The following is a 22,437-nucleotide window of genomic DNA, read 5'->3' on the forward strand; positions in this document are numbered from 1 at the left end:
TTCAAATTTCAAGCAAAATTTTATTTTCTATTCCCAATGGTGGTATTTCCAGCATAGGATGGGACAAGATAATAACAAATGCATTGACAACATGTTAAAGAACACTTTCACCTTTAGCTTTTCTTCTGCAGTTTATTTTATAAATTACATTTTTCAACATTTAGTGCACTCACATTTCAGAACAGAAACACCAGTGCAAAGAGTGGTTTGTCCAAGTGCAAGAAGTTACACATCCCCACTGACCCCAGTGGATGAAGCCCAAATGTAACTCCTCAGTCCACAACCAACAACAGTGTGTTAAATGTGAGCACGTTGTGATCAACAGAAACACTGGACTCTGGTTGGAAACAACCAAATACTTTGACAGGACCAACAAGAGAAGAACAATTTGACCTCCAGCACACCTGTGAATTCACTGGGATTGGAGACCACCTCCATCATTTTTCTGAACTGACATTATTATAAAAAGTGAATGCCAAATGTTCTTTATTTGATGCTCATATCCAATTATAAAAACACAAAAAAGCTCCCATGCATGCAGGTACTGTACTCCAGTGAATGCCACAGGTCACCTTTGGCACATCATAGTCAGGACCTGAACACAGAAATAATCCTGATCTGGCACAGGATGAATGAGAAAGCTTGGAGAGTTTGCCCATCTCCAATGCCAATAATTGTTGCTGAAAAATGCATTAAACCAAGACTGAAATACAGCAATCACCTCTCAGTTATATAATACATACTAGACCCCAATTTTAATTTTTTTTTTAATTCTTAATTACATCCAAGCAAAAGAAATCTTCAACCCAGAGATGCTGGTAAATGGGGTCACTGCTGTGAAATACAGGCCACTGTCAGAAGTAGTTAGTAGGATCTTAGAAATCTGCATTCATTTCTCTTAAGGAACTGTTGCAATGTAAAAACAAAATGAGACAATTCATAAATAACATCTTTATTAATGAGTTTTCTTTTTCACATTCTTTAAAGTGATGTTCAATTAAAATCTGCATAGTCAAGAGTGCAAAAAAAAATCATAAGTCAGACCCAAATGTGAACACTACTTGTTTTGAAGCAAGACTGGCCACAGTCATAGGAATAAAATAGAAATAAATGGCCAGGGGGATATGGAGGGGGTGGGGATGAGAACCACCAGGAAAATTCTCATCAGTAAATTTGTCTATTAATAAAGTCTTCACACAAAGACACACAACACTCATTCACATTCATGTGCACAACAGAATGTAAACTACAGAAGAAAGGTCCTTCCTCTGCTGAATGAAATGAAATAGAGCAAGATTATTTATGTATTTCACTGAGCATTGATCACCTATTCCAACAACATACCCAGCTGGATAACACCAGGTCCAGGTTTCTCCATGCCCTTATTACAATAACATTTCAGCCACCATCCCAGAGCAGGAACCAGGGAACCAAGGGTGTTTCCACAACACTGGGAACTATTCTTAACACCCACTTTTAAGCACCATCACCTCCCTTCCTTTTTAATTTTTAATAGGATTATCCTTTTCTTTAGTGCTGCTGTCCACAGTTGGTTGGAAGAGCAGGTGAGGAGGACCCTCCAAGCCCATGCAATGGCTCAGCCTGTGGAAGTGCAGCACAACATCTCCACTTCCAGCTTCATTTCCATAAGCACAGGCAACACAGTCCCAAATCCCTCACATCAACACCACAATGGGACTCTGCAAGTAGTACTTTTAATATTTACACCATCTAGTGATTCAGCTGTGGTTCTCTGCATTATCACCATCATCAGAAAAAGCTAGAGAAAAAACCAAGAGGCACATCCCCTACATACTGGCTGTAGGCAGAGAAGACACACACTGTGCACACAGTGGTGAGAGGCCACTTCTTGCCTCCAGTCTGGATTTGTGCAGCAGAGACACCACTCCACAGCTGAGCATGAATTAAAATGCAGAATTCTCTATGTTGGTCATTTGGAAAAGCCCTCCAATGCCTTCACACTGAGCTGCACCACACACAAACTGGGCTTAATGTTTTGCATGTGATTCTGCAGTAATAAACTTCATTTACAATTTATATTAGTTAGGTTCTGAATTATTCAGATGCACAATCTAGGACTGTGGGGAACTGATCATCAATATTCAATCATACCAGTTCAGGTTTGGGCAAGGAATAAGTCTCATTTATTTGCTTTGTGCCTACAGCCTTTAGATCTGAGATTCAAGCCCAGAGGTCAAAAGGAAGTTATTTGTGAAATCAAACCAGTCAGAAATACATTTGCTGCCATGGATATTGGAACATAAGGCCTAAAGTATCTTGGAGAAGATGTACAAGAGGAAGTAAAAGGATTCAGTACAACTTGCAGCAGTTTGTGTTTGTACAAGGACAAAACAAACTACACAGTGAAACTTAAACCCATCAGACTGAAATGGTGACTCCAGGGCTGAAACCCCACATTCATTTGGCAAATCAGGAGTAAAACTTGCCCAGCACAAGAAAGCACCCACCACAGCTCCCAGCCAGCATCAATAAAATGTGCTGCAGCATCCTTTCTTCAAAGATAACCTGCTTCCTCCTTGGGGAACTAACACTCAGAAGCAGGGAAAAGCAGTCAGAAACTGGAAAGAGGGACTGAATTTGACCCCAGAAATAAGTGCCCTGGGCATCCAGCAGCTGCCACACTGGTCAGGTTTCAGGGCAAAACCACATAAAAGGATCCATCTTGCCCTAAAAATAAAACTGGCCAATGAGTGTGAGCTGGTAAACTTGCAAAAGCAGCAATGGCAACCCCTTCTTTTTCCAGGAAATTTCATGGGCAAGTCTTCTGGTAGACCCAAAAATTAATGAAATTGGAAATGGGATATTTAGTGCAGGGGTATTCTTATTTCTTCAGAAAGAAACTGTATTTCTTGTGTCACATCAAGGGTTTAATTCAAGAGACCAGTAGATTAAGACCACTTTTGTCATTAACTCAAGATTTACTTTGGCACAGCTAATTTAGACTTTTTGTATTTGTGGTAATTATAAGGGCATCACAGTGGATTTTTCCTTTACTATGAAAAATCTTAAAATAAATAGAATTTAGTAGTCTGAAAAAATCCACCTTACTCTAATCTACAATGAAACTACTTTGTGGCCTGCTTGTGTTTCAGGAAAATATCCCACATATTCAGATCAGCCTCACTAGTTAAGACACATTAAAATGAAACATTTCCCATTAAAGATGCCAAAACTGGATTTAAATTTATTGCATGACGTTGCATAAGAAAGTGTATTATTGAAAACTGTAAGGCATCATGCAATTATCCATCAGCTAATTATTTATTATTCCTTGAAAGATGGTTATATACTCTAAAGTTATAAAACCAGTTTCAAAAAAGTACATAAAAAATTTAACATAAGCATTAAATATTTTTCACATGTTCATCGTTTTCAGCTGTTAAAAAGTGCATTCAAACATACTGTACTGGAAAGTTGCTCTGACCAAAAATGGTGCTGGAGACTCATTAAATTAAAAGCTGCAAAAGGATGTTGCATGGGATTAGAAAGCTCACAGGTTGTGGCATTTAAACTTACAAACTTGCTCGAAGTAATTTCGCAATCCTCACACTTACAATTTAGCATCAATGATAGAATTAGCTAAAAATGTGTATTTTTAAAATTGAACAGTCAAATGAATTCAAGTTACGTACACTGAGTGATCAAAAAGGAGCAGACATGGGGCCCAGGGCAGGCTGTGCTGCTGGGATCTCGGCAGGCTCAGTTGATGTACTGGGCCATCCAGCGGAACCCCTCCCCGTAGCCTTGTCTCTTCAGCACGCTGCACATGAACACCTCCAGGGGCCTGGCATTCAGGTCCTTCAGTGGTGTGCTGCCCTGCAGAGAGACACACAGAGCCCCTTACAGCTCCTTGCAAATAAAACATGTCCTTACAGTGCCCTTATGAACAGCATCTATTCCACATGGACATCTGCTTCTATGGAACGCCCCTATTTAACTTGTGTCTGACACTGGAATTTTGGAAAATAAATTAATCTAAAATCATAGAATGGGATGGGTTAGAAGGGATCTTAAAGCTAATCTCATTCCAGCCCCCTGCCACGGGCAAGGACCTTCACTATCCAACCTTCACCTATCCAACCTTCCAGTATCGCAGGTTGCTCCAAGCCCTGTCCAACTGACATGAAAACACTTCCAGGAATGGGGCATCCCCAGCTTCTCTGGGCCTGACACCTCCACAGAGAGACAAGAACATGTGACCTTAAACTCAGTCATTTGTGTGCAAGAGCACCATGCATGTTCTCACGTGCATCCACGCTGGAGAGGGGATGTGAAACCAGAACAGAACAGCAGACATGCAAAGAGAATTTTAGAGCTTATATTTGGTGTTCAGTCACAGTTCCCTGCTCTGTTTGCAACAGTTTTCCAATCAGATAAAAAAACCATTTGCTACAAATTTTAGGACTGACCAAAGCATGAATGCCATGTGCTTGCTTGCCAAAATCAGCACAGTGCAATAAAGCTGCTGTTCAACTGGAGATTCACAGTGGTGTCAATCTTCATCAAATACATGTGGTGGAAAGACCAGAAAACAAGTTTGTTGCAAAATGCAACAAACAAGAAAATACAGATTTCTTCTTGTCTGACCTAAACTATGACTGGCACTGCACTTAAAGGGAGGCACCTAAGAGTGAATAAGCAAAGAAAAATTGCAGGACAGGTGCTCTGAGCAGAGCTGGTCAGCTAAAGGAGAAAATCTGAATCTAGAAATCTGCCTTGTTGCTACAGATGCCAGTAGGAACTTTCTCTTTTCCACAACCTACAAACTTAGACTTCTACAATGGTGTAAATCTATCTCTAAGCTTTAGGCATATATGTTAGGTAGAAAATTATTAAAGCTTGCACTTGAAATGAGAAAGATTCTATTCAGTTTTCTCTCATAATTCACTCTACAAGTATAGCCTCTGAAAACTGTTTAAAAATAGTGCATAAGAAAGTTGAAGTACTAAAAATTATTCTAGATAGAAATACATTTTCTCTGGAAAAATGTGGCATTAAATACCACATGTATTTAAGTTGTTAATTGTGTAAAAAGTTGTAGTAGACATACATTTAACATACACACACAAAGAGACTCTGGGATTCATTCTATATACTGTTATTATGTACTAAGTACTTTATAAATTAGAAAAACATTTCTTTTGTTTAGCTGGAGCAAACCAGAGTCAACACACAAATAAGGCAAACTAACTGCCCAAGCAAGAAACCTCACCAAAAAAAAAAAAAACCCAAAAAACCACAAACCAAGCAATACCTTTCCTGTTGTCTGGCCATACAGACCAAACGTCTCTCGTAACCTCTCTTCACTGATGGCTTCAGGTCTGTCAATCTTGTTACCAAGAATTAGGATAGGCACATTAGCAATAGTTTCATCTGTCATTAGTGACTGCAAAGGAATGGAGAAAGGAGGACTGATTAATTTAAAATACAGAAGGTCAAATCACTACTACTCATTTACAGGTGACAGCAGAGGTCTGTTGGGGATTTGAGCTTAGTTCTTAGAAGCTCAAACTTTCAAAAGTTTATTTAAACTTACATCAAGTTCTTCTTTTGATTCAAGCAATCTTTCATGATCTGCACAGTCCACCAAGAACACAACACCATTAATTGCAGGCAGGTAGTTTTTCCACACTCTGCGAGCTACAGGGAAAATAAGAAATTAAAATAAAAGGAAATTATTCCCAAATAACAGAGTGATGCACATTGGTAATTAAAAAGCAACAGGTGCATGTGGGTTTATTAATTTGATTTTTTAAAAATTCTTAGCTTATGTTGCCAGTCTTTGGAATGCAATTCATGTTTTACAAAGCTTGAAATAACAGAACAAAACCATAATTCACTCTAATGTTATCACTGTTCTATCCCACATGAATGCTGATGTGTGGAAATGGTTTTTGTTTCCCCAAGAATTATGTCAACAAAGGTAAGTTTGAAGGTAAATGCAAGGAAATTAAGGTAAATGCAAAGTACAGAACTCCTCACAGTACTAATCAAAAGTTTCTCCTCTACTGCAACTCTTGCTAAATCGTATTTGTGATTTGTGATAAATGGTGGAGATGAGCAAAAGAGCAGCCAATGTCACAGAAGAGTTTGGGAAGTCAGTCTCTGCAGCAGGGCTGTCTTTCTGATTGGAAGCAAACTCCAGCCCAGTTCAGTGAGCTTGAGTGAGTCAGCACACAGTCTTACCTTGAGCATGTCCACCCAGATCGAAGGTAGTGAAAGTCATGCCAGCAATTGTCAGCTCTTCTGAAGCTGGAAATACACAGAATTATCTTCTAGGTGAAGATTATGCAGTGCTTTGGAAAAGTCTGGCCTTCTAGCACATAGATTTTACTTTCTTTTGGTTCTTTACAGTATTGTGTTATTCAAGAAGAACATGAGAGTAATACATTCTCTCAAAATCAATGGCACATTCATGTATCACCAAAATGTTATTAACCATTAAAGCATGTGTGAAATATCTACAATGCTAAGAAGAGCAGAGTATTCCTACATTATTTATCCCTCATGTTACACAAACAACAGTTGGCTCTGACATCTGGTTTGCAAAAAAGATTTTGCATTTGGCATTTTGTTTTCAATACTGTTCAAGGCTTCTCCTTTTCATATCCTTTCCCAGTTTCTCACCTCCTTACTAGACTTCCCCAATCCACATTTTCAACCTGTTGAACTTTTTCTCCTGCAAGGTTACCAGGATAACAATTACACAGCAATCTCTGAGACACAAACACTGATTTTCTAATTATACAGAGAAGCTGGTCCCAAAAATTTCAAGTCCCTATTTCTTGCAGCTTCTATAGTACAAACTCTCTGCTTCATTGTTCTGCTTGATATTCACTTCTTAATTTTAAATATAACACTCTGAACTATCCTACACACACTGTTTTTTAAAATTACTTGAACTATCCATGGATTGCAATCCCAAAAATCTTGTATCTCCTCAGTTACACTGATGGTCTTAGATCTGGCATAATCAGATCCTGCTTTTCTTCAAATGCTTTCTAGCTAAGGAGCAGCACTCTGAACTTACTGGGGTGTAACGTGGGGACGTGCTGTCCCAGTCTGTCATCTTTGAGCATGTGCAGCAATGTTGTTTTTCCAGCATTGTCCAGTCCAAGAAACACTAGTTTGCCTGATTTCTTGTACAGTCCTAGAAGAAAAAATGACCTAGTGATTAATCAGTTCAACAGAGTTCATTTCCAGCACTAGAGATGATTTTGCTCCTAGGAACAAAGTGTTCAGTCACAGTACAAAATACAGACCAGGCAAATTCCAGCACACCTTTATCAGTGCCCTTTATCCACGCTGTACAAATGACATTCCCACTTACCACAAGGCTACTGCACCAGGTAACCTGCAGCTTACAGGATGCTTGGCAGGACAGGCACAAATTGGTGTGAATGTGTCAATCATGGAATGCATTCCATTAGCTTAGGAAAAGCTTCTGACAGAACAGGACTAAATGCTACCAGTGTAGTTTACTCTGCCCCAGCAAAAGCACAGTTCTGCTCACAGGTGGTGGAGAGATGGGCACAGACCCAGCACTAACAGCAGGCTCTGGATCATGGGCCAATCTGAACCTGAACTCTGTTCACCTACCTCCAATTACAGCAAAACACTTGTCTGAGACAAAAAAGAAATTCAGACCTCAATCACAATAATACAGAGAAATTGGATGCAACATCAATAATCATAATTTGTGAATGAATTCTTTAATATTGTCTAACACATTATTTGGACAAAAAGTAACTTTCACCCACATCTCCAGGAAAACTGTTGGCTACATCCTGAATGGCATTGTCAGGACACTTCTGACACACTTTGTCCCATGTGACAATGCTTTAACAAGAAATTTTATTTTCATTGATTGTCTTCTTTATAAAAATGTCTTCTGCCCTTCTTCTCCCCCTCCACTTGTAACCCCAGAAATGCAACAGTTGCTGTGAAGAAGAGGAAAGATTTTTTAAAACACAAACACCATATTTCCTTAAATTGGAGATTATGGAAGGGCAATTCTCTTACAACTTGTCAACACTGTATCCTCTGCCAAAATTAGTTTTCACTGCTTCAAATTCATTGATATTCAAAGGAAAACATTAAGATAAAATAAACTTAAAACCAAAAAAATCAATCCTGTTCTGTACTACAAAAAAACGCTATTTTCTGTAAAGTGCTATGCTCCTGTGTGTTGGGGTGTTGAGCCAGCCCTGCTGAGGCTGCAGCACTGCAGGGACAGAGGTGCCTCTGCCCAGCAGACCTTTACACCACTGCTGTTTGCTCACCTCTGCCTTTGAGCTAATCTCAGGGATCACATTCCAGCTGGACATGTTCTGTAACTTGCAGGAATGAATATTCTCTCCTATTCATCGTCTTATTTCATTAATGATCTTTATTACTCCAGGTCCTGCAGAGTGTCTTCATCGTTCTTTCATGTACAACAACTTTTACTTCCCAAACTCACCTTCTCATATGCCCATATATACACTAACTAATAAACTGGAGTGGAGGAAAAAGTGTTAATAGTTACAGAGAAAGAAGTGGACAAACATTTTCATATACTAACTTACATCACAGGAGAGACTCCGGTTCACGCTCACCTTATGAGTTAAACAAAACTCTCCTAACCTATAGGAAAACAAAAATATTTTTCCCCCCTCTCAGCCTGCAGATCCAGGAGTCTTTGCTTCCCAGTCAGATGTTGCTGCTTGCACCACAACATTTCAAACTTCCCAGATGTCTTTCAGAGAAACACAAGACTAACAAGCAGCCATACTTCAGCTACTAGCTACACCAAGACCTGAGTTTTTATACATATATACAAGTTAAAAAATGTTTTTGTGCCTCCCAGAAGTATACTTGTGCAAAGATGTTCTTCCTAAAGTGATCCCATTAACCTTCTGACAGACAGCACAGGGAACTCTGGCAGTTTCCCAAATGTTATGATCTGTCTTTTTCAACTCTAACTACAACTGAAAATGCAAAGAGAAACTGTTTCTTTTAGAAAAAGAGGGGCATAAAAGAGGGAGCTGTTTCAAGCTCCTCTGTCTTTCAGCAGAATTAGCCTTTGCTTGCACAGGAATGGAAAAGCAGGCCAGTGTGCAGTAATCACTGTGCAGCTAAGGAAGAAGAGATAAGAAAGATTAGTCAACTTAGTTAAAATTTCACTTGCTAACATTTTGATAGCAGGCCAAGGGTCTGACATTCAGTGCAAAACTTTAAACTTTCAACTGATAAAAGGTAGGTGGCACAGCTTGCTATGACTTCTTAGCCTCCAATGTTTTTTGACCACTTCAATAAAATCCTTTAAACTTGGAAATTGTGTCTTTTACCTATGTGATCTGCAACTTCTGATCCTTTTTTTAGTATCCTAACATTAACTGAATCCTAACATTAATTTTCCTCATGGTTGTGGGGTTTTTTTCATCTTGGACTGATATGGATTGCAGAATTTTTGAACAGGGAATAATTTTCTGAGGCTCTTGAGTAGGTGCCAGTGAAGTTTCACATTAATTTCTGTGGTACAGAACAAGAACTCACAGAACAAGGTGCTGCTGAACATGAGAAAGAGTTTCAATATCTGACACTAATTTTTTGCAGACAGTCCCTTCTATTTGAATTCTGAAATGATAGCCTCTTGTGCAAAAGAACTGAATTAAATAACTGAGTTCAGTTCTTTACAGCAGAGAAAAATCAGGACAAGACCCATAAGAGCCATGTGAATTACACCAGCTTAAATGTAGTATGATTAGAAAAGTCTGACCTTTTATGATCATGAAATAAAATGTAATTTTTTTCAAGAAGAGTTAATGTAAGAGAGTGGAGAGCACACTCTGGAAATGCTCAGTATTGATAAGTGAAACTTTTGTTTGAGTGTTACTGAATGTACACCAAACCAAATATTATTATTTACCCAGCAGTCTTATTTGAAGATAACAGGTGAACAGATATTTTACACAAGAATAGCAGAAAGGAAAAGCCCCAAACAATAATGACTTACCTAAAAACTGCAATACACTACTGAAACCACCGTAAATCCAATCAAATAGGAACATATCTGAATCTTATAGTCTGAAATAAAGAGAAAACATAATACATTTAAGTTCTGTCAGAACAGCACATTAAGCATCATAAAATATTTATAGGTAACAAAAATAATTTAAAATCCTGTGTTTAAAAAAATTTGGTTTTGGTAAACTGTATCATAGACCAGTTAAATGACAATAGCAAAGATTTTCCCCTCCCTTGGGAAAACACTACATGGACTGAAGTCTTTGCAAAAAGTAAAAATAATTTTATCCAAACTACAATTTGTTGAAGGTATGTATGATCCACTGAAGATTTTAAACAGGATTTCCACTTTTCAGCTGGGAAAAGCTGGCACTTAGAGAGGGCACTAGAGGGGTATCAGTGCAGATTTGGGGCTCCAGCCACCCCTGGGAGCTGCTGGGGTTCAAAGTGGAGGCAGTAAGAGGTGAAGAAGTTTTGCAGAATTGAATCTAGAGAAGTTTGATACCAAATAAATCCTGTCCACACAGAACCTGTCTGTTTGGCTTGTTATGGAAAACAATTACCTAGCACAAAGCACTGTAACTATCCTTCAAAGTCAGTGACCTCCTGTATTGCCCTGCACAGGCTGCCATAATTCAGACCTTAATGCAAAAGTTTTGTTTTAAAAAATCCACTTTTTCCCAGTGAATTCCTTCAGCTTGGATTCAATAACAAGCTGAGCTGAGAGCCCATACTAGGTTCATTGTGTAGCCATGAGTGATGAATTTCCTAGCTTTCATCTTAATTCCCTCAGTATCTAAAGTGAGGATAATCATAGAATAATTGAGGTTGGAAAAGACCTCTAAGACCATTGAGTCCATCTGTTAGGCCAGCACCTCTGTGTTCAACACTTACACCAAGTCCCCAAGGCTTCCAATGGTGAATCCACCACTGCCCTGGGCAGCCTGTGCAGGGCTTGGCCACCCTTTCAGTGAAGAAATTTTTCTTAATACCTAATCTGAATCTTTGCTGGCACAACTTGAAGCTGTTTCCTCTTGTCTTGTCACTGGTCACCTGAGAGAAAACACCAACCCTGACCTGGCTACAACCTGTCAGGGAGTTGAAGAGAGTGATGAGGTTTCCCCCTGAGCCTCCTTTCTCCAGGCTGAGCCTCCCCAGCTCCTTCAACTCTTCCTCACCAAACTTGTGCTCTAAATCCCACTGAAAGCACCAGTTTGACACAGTGAACTGTAAGTATTTTAGTTCTCTTGGAGACTAAAGGGCAACATCCTTAAAAGCCTTTAGCAGCTAATTCCTACTGGAATACATGACCCCTGTGGACACTGGAGTCTGGCTGCCCTGGAAAAACTGGGCTGCACTGCTAAACACAGCTGGGAGAGGCATCCTCACTGCTACAGGGGCCCAGCACACTTGTTCAGAAGCTGCAGGGCTGCCTTGGGGCATCTCAAGAGGACTTCAGGGCAGCTCTGAGCCTAGAGCACAGCACACAGGAGTCAAAACACAGGTCTGAACCAGCTCAAAAACCCAGGCATCCATCACAGCAGCTACACTCATGACAGAATTTCTTTGCTATGCAACAACAGGTACACCATACAGAGCTAATGTGGAAAGAGGAGTGGATATTTAAATGACCTTTGCTTGCACTGGAACAAAATCTGTTCAGATGACAAAGCACCAGGTGTCTTGGTTTCGCCACAGCTAACCCTTAAACCTTTACCCATGACTCTGAACAACACAGCAGCTGCAACAGGCACAATTTTTAAGAATACCAATCAAATATGCTTGTCAATGCATAAACACCCAGTTACACAATGTCATGACTGAAACTGTCCCTTGCACGGCTAAAAATCAAAGGTCAAGAATAAGCAAACGTGGCAGAACACACACGTCAGCAGATTTATTTATTGCTTGAGCAAAATAGCAATGGAGAAAAGCCTCTGTGGGGCTTAGGGAAACCAGCGACTCAAATAACCTGCAAATCAGGGCAAACAGCGTGATGTAAGAGAAGTGCTCAGATTACTGAGGTGAGAATAACTTCAGTGCTCAGTTGTATTAACCTGTTCCATCTATTACACTTAGGTTTACAAAAAACATCAACCAAAACAATCTTCATGCACTACAGAAAAACTTTAAGGGGTGAGATTCAAATGATTAATGTGAGAGCAGGATTACTCCACAAACACAGCTGAAGTGGCATTAATACAGGTTCAATTTCCATCACCATAAGAAAAGTGATGCTGGAAACAGAGCTACCCAAATCCTCCCAGAACAACCTCCATATCAGCTGGCAGCAGTTAAAGGAAAACACTTTCAAAATGGGAAAAAAATGAACAGCTAATTGTAAAGGCACACAGGTAATATTTGAATAGCGATATTAAATCTGCTCTTATCACATAGGAAAACTTTATAATTCAGAGCTGTGTCAAATCAAAGCATTACAAACCAGAGTGACTCTGCTCTGGTTGGAGAGTTGTTATGCTGAGAGCAAATTCAGGGAAGAGCTGAGGCTGTTGTTGAATATACACAGACTCAAACTCTCAGGCTCACGTTAAAAACACCACAAAAGTAGAACAATGAGGACTCAGCAATCACTGTTCACAAGCCATGATGGAGATAAAGGTACTATTTTAATGTTATTTCAAGGGTTGATTTGAAAATAATCCACTGGAAGCAGACAAAAGTTTTAAATGAAAAGCTGTGCTGGACCAAGACAGTCTTTTACACCAACTGCTTTTACAGACATCACCAGCTCACTGTGTCTCCACTGCAAAGACACCAAAGTTAACTTTCTAGTATCACTTCAGTGACACATGTCTACCACTGAAAAACATCCCCTTCAACCCTGGTCAATGTTATTCCATCAGCAAAGCATCACCCAGTAACTCCTGTGCAGCCATTCTACCACTCCACAGCCCAAGGACCTGGGTTCACTCACTGAGACTGGAGAATGAGGAATTCCCCACAGTGGCTCTGGTAACACCGAGCCAGCCTCCTGAAGGGAAAGCTGCTGACAGCATGGACTAGCAAGCAAACTCACTCACAACTCTTTTATCTTATGAAAGCCAGGAAATTTTTTCCTCCTACACTCAACTAGTGTTTTTCCTAGCTAAAAATTCCTAATTTCATTTCCAAACCTTAGGACAGTGCTCACTTCTGAAGACTCTTGAAGTTAAGGTAAGAGACAATATCAGGCTTTTAAAGAGCATTTAAAATGCCTTTATGGGACAATGAGGAAACAGAAACCAGTGACACCCAAGAGAACAGCTCTGCACGAACTGGGAACACACTGTGCTACACCTGTGTGGGGACTGTCAGCAAGAGAAGAGATCTCAGTCCAGCCTGAGAGCACCAAACATCAGTTTCAGCCACAGCTCAGTCCGAAACCACAACCTGCAAGCAATGGCTTAAAGCCTACTGCCAAGGGTGTATTTTTAGTTTTTCAAGCAAGATGGAAACATGATAACTTGAAAGTTATAATTTCACACATGATCATCATAACATTAAAAAATATTACCACACGCAACAAAAGTAAAATCCCTAGGAAACTTAGTGGCTAAACTGAGATTCTACAACACAGTTTATTCTTTGATTTGAAACTGCACTTGGATTTTGTATTTTAAGAGCTAAGGAAAGGCATAGTTAGAAAATTAGGTAAAAGCATAGACTTTCTAAAAGTATTTTGATAATTTTTTGACAGCAACTAATTTTTGAGACAGCAGTTTGCCTATGAGAACAGCACTACAACCCACGAGTTCCCAAGGGCAGCTGGTGCAGAGGTTTCGGCAGCCCTGGCTCACAAAGCCCAGCTGTCAGAGCACATCCTCGCTGCAGGGCTGCCGAACATTCACTGACAGGGAACAAAACCCTTAAAAGCAGTAACTTCTGAAGACATAACAACACTTCAAACAAGCATTGCCCTGTCTATACAACGCGGCAGACGGCCCAGGGATGCTGGAGGGCACCCGCGGGTTACGGGGTTCCTTAAGGCACCTCACCAACACAGACCCCCGCAGGCAGCGCTCCTCGGGACCTGCGAGCACCGCGACAGCCTCAGGACCGGCCGGTGCCGCCAGCGGCCCGAGCAGCCCCAGGGCAGTGCCGGGGGGAAGAAAGGAGGCGACAGAAGGAATAGGAGGGAAGGGGGAGAGCGGCCGGCCCCGGGCCCCGCGCAGGCCGCAGCTCGTCGGGGCGCGCAGGGACCCCCGGGCAGGCCCAGCCGCGGCCAGGAGGCCGCTCCCGGCAGGACACGGGAACGGCCCAGCGTCCTGCTGGGGAGAACAGACCCCTCACCACCCACCCCGCTCACCCGGTACCGCCGAGCCTGAGGTGCTCCGGGACTCGGGCAGCACCGACACCGACACCGACACCGACACTCACCCCGGCTGCGCCCGCTCCGCCCCCCGCCGCTCCTTCCGGCACCGGCACCCGCGGCGCACACACTCGGCTGGGCTCGTCGGCGTTCGGATGGACTCGGCTCTGTCCGGATGGGCGGGCGTGGTCTCTACGGGGTTGCCTTCGGCTGGGTTCGGCCAGGCTCGCCCCGGTTCGGTGTGACTCGGCCGTGTTCGGCTGGGTTCGGTTCGGCTTCGCTCGGCTCCGCCCCTCCGCGTGCCCGCCCAGCCCCGCCCCCGGCCCCGCCCCTTTCAGCCGCAGCGCCGCTCCCGGAAGTGCCACGTGTCCGCAGTGCGGCTGCGCGCGCCGCCCGGCAGTTCCGGTGGGTCCGTCCCCCCCGCCCGGCCCGGCGCCGCCACACGGGCGGCACCGAGCGCAGCCGGCCGAGCCATGGCCCAGCCCGCCGGGGCCCCCGCCGGCCAGCAGCCCTACAGCAACGGTGAGTGCGGGGCGGGCTCGCGAGGCTCGGCGCGGGATAGGGCCTGGCGGGCACGGCTCCCGCCGCGGGGCGCTTCCCCCGGGCCCAGGCCGCCCTTCGCCCGGCAGCGGGGGCCGGGGCCGGGGCCGGTGCCCGCGGGCAGAGCGCGGGGAGGGGGTTCTGGGGACGGCTGCTGGCTCACACCCGGCTGAGCTCGGCGGGGCAGCCCGGACACCCGCGGCCGGGCTGAACGGGGCGGAGAGCACGAACCGAGCGGCGGCGGAGCCGGCTCTGCCGGGACCCCGGGGCGGCCTGGGCCGCTGGCAGCGGGGCCGAGGTGGCCCTGCCCCCGGTGTCGCTGAGGAAAGCACAGGGCGGCTCATCAGGCAAAATAAAGCTTCATTGTGATTTATTGTAATGGCAGAAGTGTCCCAGAGTCCATCTGTGTGTCGGTATGAACGGCAGCGTCTCTCGCAGAGCCCCTGCCCGTGCTGCACGGGCTGGCCCGGGCCGTCCCGCAGCCCCGGTGGGTCCCTGTCGGTGACACGGGTGACACAGCCGAGGTTTGACCCTTTGGAACGGGGCTGTACATGTGGCACTGTGGTTATCGCTGAGCTCAGCCCGCGGCGCTTTCTTATCTTGTCATTCCCGTAAAGCCGACATTATCTGCTCCTGTGTGCTGCCAGCTGGGAAAGTCTTCATTACTTTCTCCCCTTCAAAATGTATTTCTTTACAACGAGATACTGAAGGTGAAACTGAGCTTACTAGCCGGTGGTTTAATATAGGAATAAAAAATGCAGGGCCAGCCTTGTCTCTGTGTCTGTTTTCGTGGCATGTGTGCAAATCTGTGCTGATGGAAGTGTCTCCTGATTTCACATACACATCCTCTGCACTTGCTGCCTTAATTATACACTTGTGTGTTTCAGTAGCTGTGCTGCATCATAAGCAGTTCAGTTATAATGAGATCTTTTGATTTTTCTTCCCCCTCCTCCTGCACAGTGTGTTTATTGCTTTTCTTCAAAGTCATCAGCAAAACGACAATTTGCAATTAACTGTGTAGCTGCTTCTAGGGTCAAGGGAGTGGGAAGAGAATGAATATAATGTGGAGAGAGAGGCTGTGTCCTGGAGAGCTTATGGTCTGAGCAGAGGCTGTACAAAGGGAATGTTAGCTAATGGAGTAACTGAGTGGGATGATTTACAGACTGGCATGGCTCTATGTTTGCTCATTTCCCTAGTGTCAGATTAAGCACATAATGGAAGTTATGGAGAGGCAGCCGAGAAAGAGGAATTTCAGGCTGTTCAGCTGTCAGGTGTATGAAAAATAAAGAACTGAAATGTAGAGTTATGCAAATTAAGCAGTTGTTACGGTGTGTTAGAGATAAGGCTTGGGTTGCTGGCCTTTGAAATAAATCAAATTGTTCAAGCATGGACTGTTCATAGCATTGTTTAAAATGTATTTTGAGAGGATGCTGTGATCCTTGTCCTTTATACTGACACCAGAGCTTTATAAAACAGTTTTGGGGGGTACTGAGTGCTGTGGTGGTGCTTGCAGTGGTCTGTGAGGAAAGCAGACTGTCAGCAGGATGATAAATTGTTCTCCAGCTGTCAGCCCTGCCTTGCAACTTGTTGCTTGCTGAGGTGTTTGCAGGTAACTCCCTGAGCTTGCATGGCCACCAAGGCAGTAAATTGTCACAGCAGCACCCTGTGCTGCCCGGGAAATTGTTTAGCACAGAGCTTTGGGTTGCTTAGCAACAACCTTCCTCTCCTTCATCTCTGTTTGTCTTTTAATAGGACCAGTATTCTGTACTCATTTAATTGCAGGTGTCTAATTTGCTTTCCAGCTGATAGATCTGAAGCACAAGCAAGAAGGAGAAACAATTCTTTTAGAATGTTTTGCTCGTCTCATGTGGTACCTTATCATGGTGCTTTGATGTCATGAGGTGCTTTAGGAGCTGTTGGGTTTGGAATCCAGTGGGTCAGGCTCAGGTGAAGTGGACACTGGTGGTGACTGATTCCTCAGCATCTGTTGGGATGTGACTTTCCAGAGTGTTTATCTTAGCATCTCCCTGGAGCCTTGAGACCTTGTGGCTGGCAGAAGTGATGTGCTGAGTAACTGGCTTGGAGTAGGGGACAGTGAAATTCTGTGTGGCAGAAAATGCAACTTGGATCCTGGCTGTCCACATTAGTACTTTGAGCATTTCATAAAACCATCAAGCGACTTTCATACATATTCTAGTGCTATCCCTGATCTCTCAGAAACATTAAATGGTCTTGTGTTGTTGCAGAGGAGAGTTTTGCTGTTAAATAGGTGGCCTTTCTTCTATTACTAATTCATTTCTGTGGTCTCCAAGTGTTGGCTGTTTGGCTGCTGTGCAGGTGAAGTAGCTCTTCAGCCCACACAAAATTCCTTGTTTGTTTCTGGCTTCACAGAAAACAGCACCATTTGGGGAAAGCTGGGCAGCCTAGATACTCCTTGATGGGTCTCAGTGAAGAGGTCAGGTCAAGATGGGGATGCATCCAAGCAGCAAGTCCTGATAAGTTTTTGTGCACTATGAAACCCTTTGTAAAGGGATTTTGTCCCTTAGTGCTATTTCTATAGCTTTTTTTGGCAGCTTAGTGCAGACTTGTCTTGGAAACATAAACTATTACATGAGGATGTCAAGACTTTTCATTGTGCTTCTGACTTTAAAAATAAAATTGAAGTTGGAACATTTATGTTTTTGCATAAAGTGCCATAGAAAATATCAAGTAGGTCAGTTTTTGATATCACCTCACTTCCACTGTTTTCTCCTCAAGCAGAGAAAACAGTGCATAAGAGAGCAATCCAAATACTCTGATTTCTGCCTGGGATAGAGTCATGCCCTAAGGTGAAAAATCAAGTTAATAAATCAATTTGTATTTGTTCTGTATTTTTCCTACAGTTTATACTGATGTTATATCAGTGTTTATGTGGATGCAGTCAGATTTGATAAGAATTCATCATTTTTAAAGTTATCAAGTTTAATTGTCAAGAGGGTTTGTAAATCAATTGTTGGAAACCCATCTGATACACTGCAGAGTAGTTTTTGAAGGTTACACATAACTGTCAGCATTTTCATCTTGGTGAGCTTTTTTCTTTAAACACTCTTGATTTTAGTGAATTATTAATTGCAAATATCTATGAGCAGCATTGTAGGGACAGTAGGGTATAACTGGATTTCCTAACTGAATGATAAATTACAGGTTGAAATTAATGGTTGGAGAATAATATGGTGTGTAGCTTTTATGTACAAAGAAGAGGCAGTGAGGATGAGATCACTGGCACTGTAGCAGTTCTATGGACCTGTGCAATATTCAGTGAATTAACAGCTGTGTGTGACCCAGAGCCTAAGGTTTTCTAGAATGTTTAATGCAGTGTTTGTCCTAACTAAGAATTTCAATGTATTCTGCATTTAGCTTAATTTATTGTCAGAAATGTGTGAGTTACTTTAACTTGGAAATGTGAACTTGCTCACCTTTCAGAATTTAACCATTACATTCTAATAACCAGCCATCTTTTTTTAATGTGTAAGTCTGTGTGTGGAATGTCTCCAGTATCTGAGCTGTGTTTTTAGGGGATGAGAACCACAGTGTGACTGCCTGAACCGAATCACACAGCACTGGAAAGTGTTTTGGTGGTTGTGAAGGAGTCACAGCTGGCTGTGGCCTGCAGCATCTCATGTGTTCTGCTCAGAAGGATTTCACTTGAAAATTGATAGTCTCTCTTCAGCATGTCCATTTTGTGGCAATGGTATGAACAATCTGTAGTAGTGCCTTTCTTGATGGAGCTCTTATTGCACTGGAAATCCCATGGGATTCTGTCAGCCTGTTCCTCTGTAAAGCAGAAATCTGATTACGTTCTTGTCAGTGTTGTTTACTCTTTGGAGAGTTATTAACCTTTTTTTTTCTTTTTTTTTTCTTCAAATGAGTAAAACTTACTTCATGTATACCAACCAACATATGCATAAAGAGCATCATCAACCTGTCAAGTATTTTTTTTTCCTGACTGATGAATTATTTTATGATAAACTTACCCTTCCTTCTGTGTTGGTGACCAGCTGGCCACTCACATGAGCCCTATGTGTACTAATAGTTCTCATACTAAAATTAACTGCAGAAACTTTCATAGATTGACTCAGTCACTTGAGAAGCAGCGGGGTGACCTATGCTGGCACTTGGCTGGCAGTGTCACTGTGGTAAGCTGACGTGTGGGCTGCTGTCAGCCATGGTGTGAAATGGAGTTCTTATGTAATGGATCTTCCACTTTCACTCTGCTGGTGTGTGCTGCTGCCAGTGCTGTGGGACTCTGCTCCTCTGTGGGCAGCTTGCCTTTGGGGGTTTCTGAGGACTGGATGGGATCCTGTCTGAGTTTCAATCTTGATGGTACTGGAATGCTTAGTAGTTTCAAGGTTCTGTAAAGCAAAACAAAGATTTAAGTGTCAATAGCAAAATACTGCTCAATTCATGTTTCTTGCAGTAGTACTTCTGTCACACCTAATGGTTTAAGTTAAAAATGGCTTGGAGACCAATAAAATCCTAAGGAAAGACATTCACAAGAACATCTTTTATTTTCAGATGTAATATACAACACTGACTTCCTAAAGAGTATAGTTTGTTTTTTTTCATTCCAGGCCCTGTTCAGAATCAGCTGATGCATTCCCCAGAAGGCCAGGGATACAGCCCTGCAGTTCCAGGATCCTACTCCCATCAGATGCCAGCAAAGGTTCCTCCACATCAGTCTTCTGGACAGTACAGCTATAGTGGTTCTCAGAATGTTTCTCAATTAAACAACTTCCAAGGACCTGGCCAGACTCTCAATAGACCACCAGTGGCAGCTTTCTCTGGGTCACCAGTACAACAGCCAGGTCCAGTTCCACAAGTGCTGCCACCTGCATTACAGAACTCAGCTGCTGTATCATGTGCTGGGAGCTTTCCTCCTGGAGCCAGCCCAGCGGTGCTTTCAAACTGGCAGTTCAGCCAGACCCCTGGGGGCCAGCTCCCTGGGGCTCAAACAAGCCATTTGGCTCCTGTGCCTGGGGCAGGGCCAGCTCAGCCTCCATCATCATTGCCAGGGAGCACAAACCCTGCAGGGAGTTATCAATATGCTGCTTCTCCAGGGGCTCCTCCACTGCAGAACAGCTACATGAAGCCAGGTAATCAGAACTTTGTGATATTCTACCAATGAATGCTTTTCAATGAACTTGTAACATAATGAGTATAGAACTGACTCTGCAGTGACATTTTGCTTGTGGGAGATTGTTAAAGCAGATACACCCATCAGAAATACCTGGATGCTTTCTTTGGGTTAGGAATGAAAGTTCTGTGCCCAGGGTGGGTGGGTGATAACTCCTGAATGGTGTCCCATTGCTTTGGGATGCTGTGTGTGGGTGATGCTGTTTCTGTGATCTACACCATTTCCTGGGGTAACCCATGAAGCATTAATATGTTCCAGTCCAGCACTTCACCATTGAAAACGAGCTCTGTTCAGTGAGCGTGGTCAGTAACCACTTGATTCAGGTACTTCTCTGAAGAGCCTGTCAGGTTGATGCAAATAACTGGAGCACAGCCTGGAAACTGAAAACCATTCTGTGCTGTTGAAATAGAGGTCAGTTCAGTGGAAAGCTTCCTTCCCCCAAACTTGTAATTTTCACATTTAATGATAATTGTCAATCTTCAGAAAGTCCTCTAAAAGTAGGAGACTTTGCTCCTACTGCTTTACTGCTGTTATATGCAATGGTAAAAGCTTTTCTAATACAAAATAGCTCTATTGTGCAACTTGTGATTGTTATGGAAACACAGTTAATACTCAAGTTTCTCTTTGCCAAACTGCTGTATGTTAGTTTTTTCTCTCTAAGCATGCAACAGGACTTATGTACAGAAATATTTTCATGTAAAAGCAAATAATTTTTCTTGTTAAGCACTTTTAGCCTCATTAGAGATTTTTATTGATAGTAGTTTTTTTTTTTAATGTCTGCCTAATTTTCTTATGCTGTTCAAAATGTCTTAAGCTTGCAGAATTTATTAAACTGTTTCTGGCACTTAATTGGAGTAAGCAGTTAGTAGTTTGGAATTAGTGAAGAAAATGCAGAGAAATTTTGGAAAGTGGCATATGAAATGAGAGCAAGTGTTTGGAATAAGTAATTTTTGAATATCCATTCAATCCTCCTGAGCCATTTCCCTGGTATTTTTTTGTGTAACAGTGATCACTTTAATTAAAACTTGTTTGGTGATCATTACAGACTTGGTTATAGAGTTTGCGTATTTTTTGTACATCTTGAAATTCTTGCCAACAATAGCAACAAAAAGCTGAAGGAGATCAGTAATTGCAGGAACCCAGAATGAGAAATGAACTTGAAGCTGAGACCTTCTACCCACATGTTAGGATTTATATCTCATGCCATTCATCCTCTGAGTAAGAAGAATATTTAAAATTCAATCTGTGCATTTTTATAACAAAACTTTTGTGATTTTTTTCAGCTGAGTTAAACTCCTCCTAACAGTTAATCTCTTTATAGGATCTGCACCTCCACCAGTGACTCAGCCTTTAACTCCCCTCCACCCTCCAAGGCCACCTTTAGGACCTCCACCTGTTGGTGGTCCCCCTAGGCCACCAGCAGCAGTAGCAGGACCACCTAGTGCACAGTCTATGCTACAATCAACTGTAAACCAAGAAGGTAAGAAACAATTTGCTCTTTATGTTGAATTCAAACACTGCAACTTACTGTAATATGCAACCTTTAAAGTCAAGCATGTTGTTCTATTAGAGACTCAAATTGTAAAATTGATACTGATACAGCTAATAATTTAATCTGAAAGGAGTAGGTAAGGACCTGGAAAGAAGAAAAATTCTTGTAAGCAGACATTATAAAATTTAAGAAATTAACAGTTGAAAATAGATTTCCAAGTGCTGTTTTACATGGGCATGTCTGCTGTAGTTGGCATTGCTTTTTTCCTTTTGTGTGTTGTGAAGTGATAGGATCTCATTTCTCTGTGTCCCTGACTACTGTCAGGACAGAAATCCATGTATGACTCCCTGTATTGTTCATTCTACAGGGAGAGATAAAATGTGGACCTTGCAATTCCTTGCTATCAGTGTGGCTGTACCTTATTCTTCTCTGTGTAAAATCACTGAAACACACATCTTGCATTTGTTAGCTTGCTGAAGGAAGCTACTAGAGGCTGTGAAGTGTCAGCTGTTGAGGACAGACACCTGACTTAGTGTCTCCTGTGGGCCCTGCACAGATCTGCCATTGTTTAGGAACTCCCCAGGGCTCTGTATCAGACAGACTCCAGTTGTTTGGCATTTAGTGCCCATGCTGGATGGGGCCATGTGTGAGTTGGCAGCTTTATTTTTACAAACACAGTTCTGTCAAAGCTGTTGGTTCCTTGCATGTTCAGATTGACGGTTTCTCGTGTGGTAGCTCTGTGAGCACAAGAATAGTATATTCAGATTTAACTTTCTTTGGAATGTATTAAATGCATTAGAAACAGCTTTTGCTTAGAAAATATTTTCTTCATCTTGAAAAAAAACATTTCCAGAGCCCTGGAGAGATAAAAAT

The 22,437-nt window shown here is 42.5% G+C and overlaps 2 protein-coding genes across 3 annotated transcripts in view; one reads left to right on the forward strand and one right to left on the reverse strand.

Annotated features, from left to right (window-relative positions):
* On the reverse strand, positions 1-14,513 carry SAR1B (secretion associated Ras related GTPase 1B). Of its 2 annotated transcripts, none has more exons than XM_063168691.1 (7): positions 14,428-14,513; positions 10,040-10,110; positions 7,073-7,192; positions 6,229-6,294; positions 5,579-5,682; positions 5,297-5,428; positions 1-3,858 (listed from the first exon to the last, which is right to left on the reverse strand). In XM_063168691.1, the coding sequence occupies exons 2-7, from the start codon at positions 10,092-10,094 to the stop codon at positions 3,742-3,744; spliced, it is 594 nt and encodes a 197-aa protein (XP_063024761.1). In that variant the 5' UTR covers positions 10,095-10,110; positions 14,428-14,513; the 3' UTR covers positions 1-3,741. The 2 variants fall into 2 exon arrangements, with proteins under 2 accessions (XP_063024761.1, XP_063024762.1); XM_063168692.1 differs by having other exon boundaries at positions 14,357-14,441.
* Positions 13,999-22,437, forward strand: part of SEC24A (SEC24 homolog A, COPII coat complex component) — a 21,663-nt gene continuing 13,224 nt past the window's right edge. Inside the window, 5 exon segments of the mRNA XM_063169206.1 lie at positions 13,999-14,260; positions 14,397-14,692; positions 14,695-14,881; positions 19,510-20,031; positions 21,394-21,552. Coding sequence (XP_063025276.1) covers positions 13,999-14,260; positions 14,397-14,692; positions 14,695-14,881; positions 19,510-20,031; positions 21,394-21,552 — 1,426 coding nt within the window.

The sequence above is a fragment of the Melospiza melodia genome, chromosome 14 (assembly GCF_035770615.1).
Source record: "Melospiza melodia melodia isolate bMelMel2 chromosome 14, bMelMel2.pri, whole genome shotgun sequence".
Taxonomy (NCBI): domain Eukaryota; kingdom Metazoa; phylum Chordata; class Aves; order Passeriformes; family Passerellidae; genus Melospiza; species Melospiza melodia.

Excerpts from the sequence above, each read along its gene's own strand:
- SAR1B (XM_063168691.1), bottom strand. The coding sequence starts at position 10,094 with ATGTTCCTATTTGATTGGATTTACGGTGGTTTCAGTAGTGTATTGCAG. Across the intron at positions 6,295-7,072 it reads CGTCCCCACGTTACACCCCA|CTTCAGAAGAGCTGACAATT; the intron begins GTAAGTTCAGAG and ends GTGTATTTCCAG. Across the intron at positions 5,683-6,228 it reads TCTGGGTGGACATGCTCAAG|CTCGCAGAGTGTGGAAAAAC; the intron begins GTAAGACTGTGT and ends TTTTCCCTGTAG.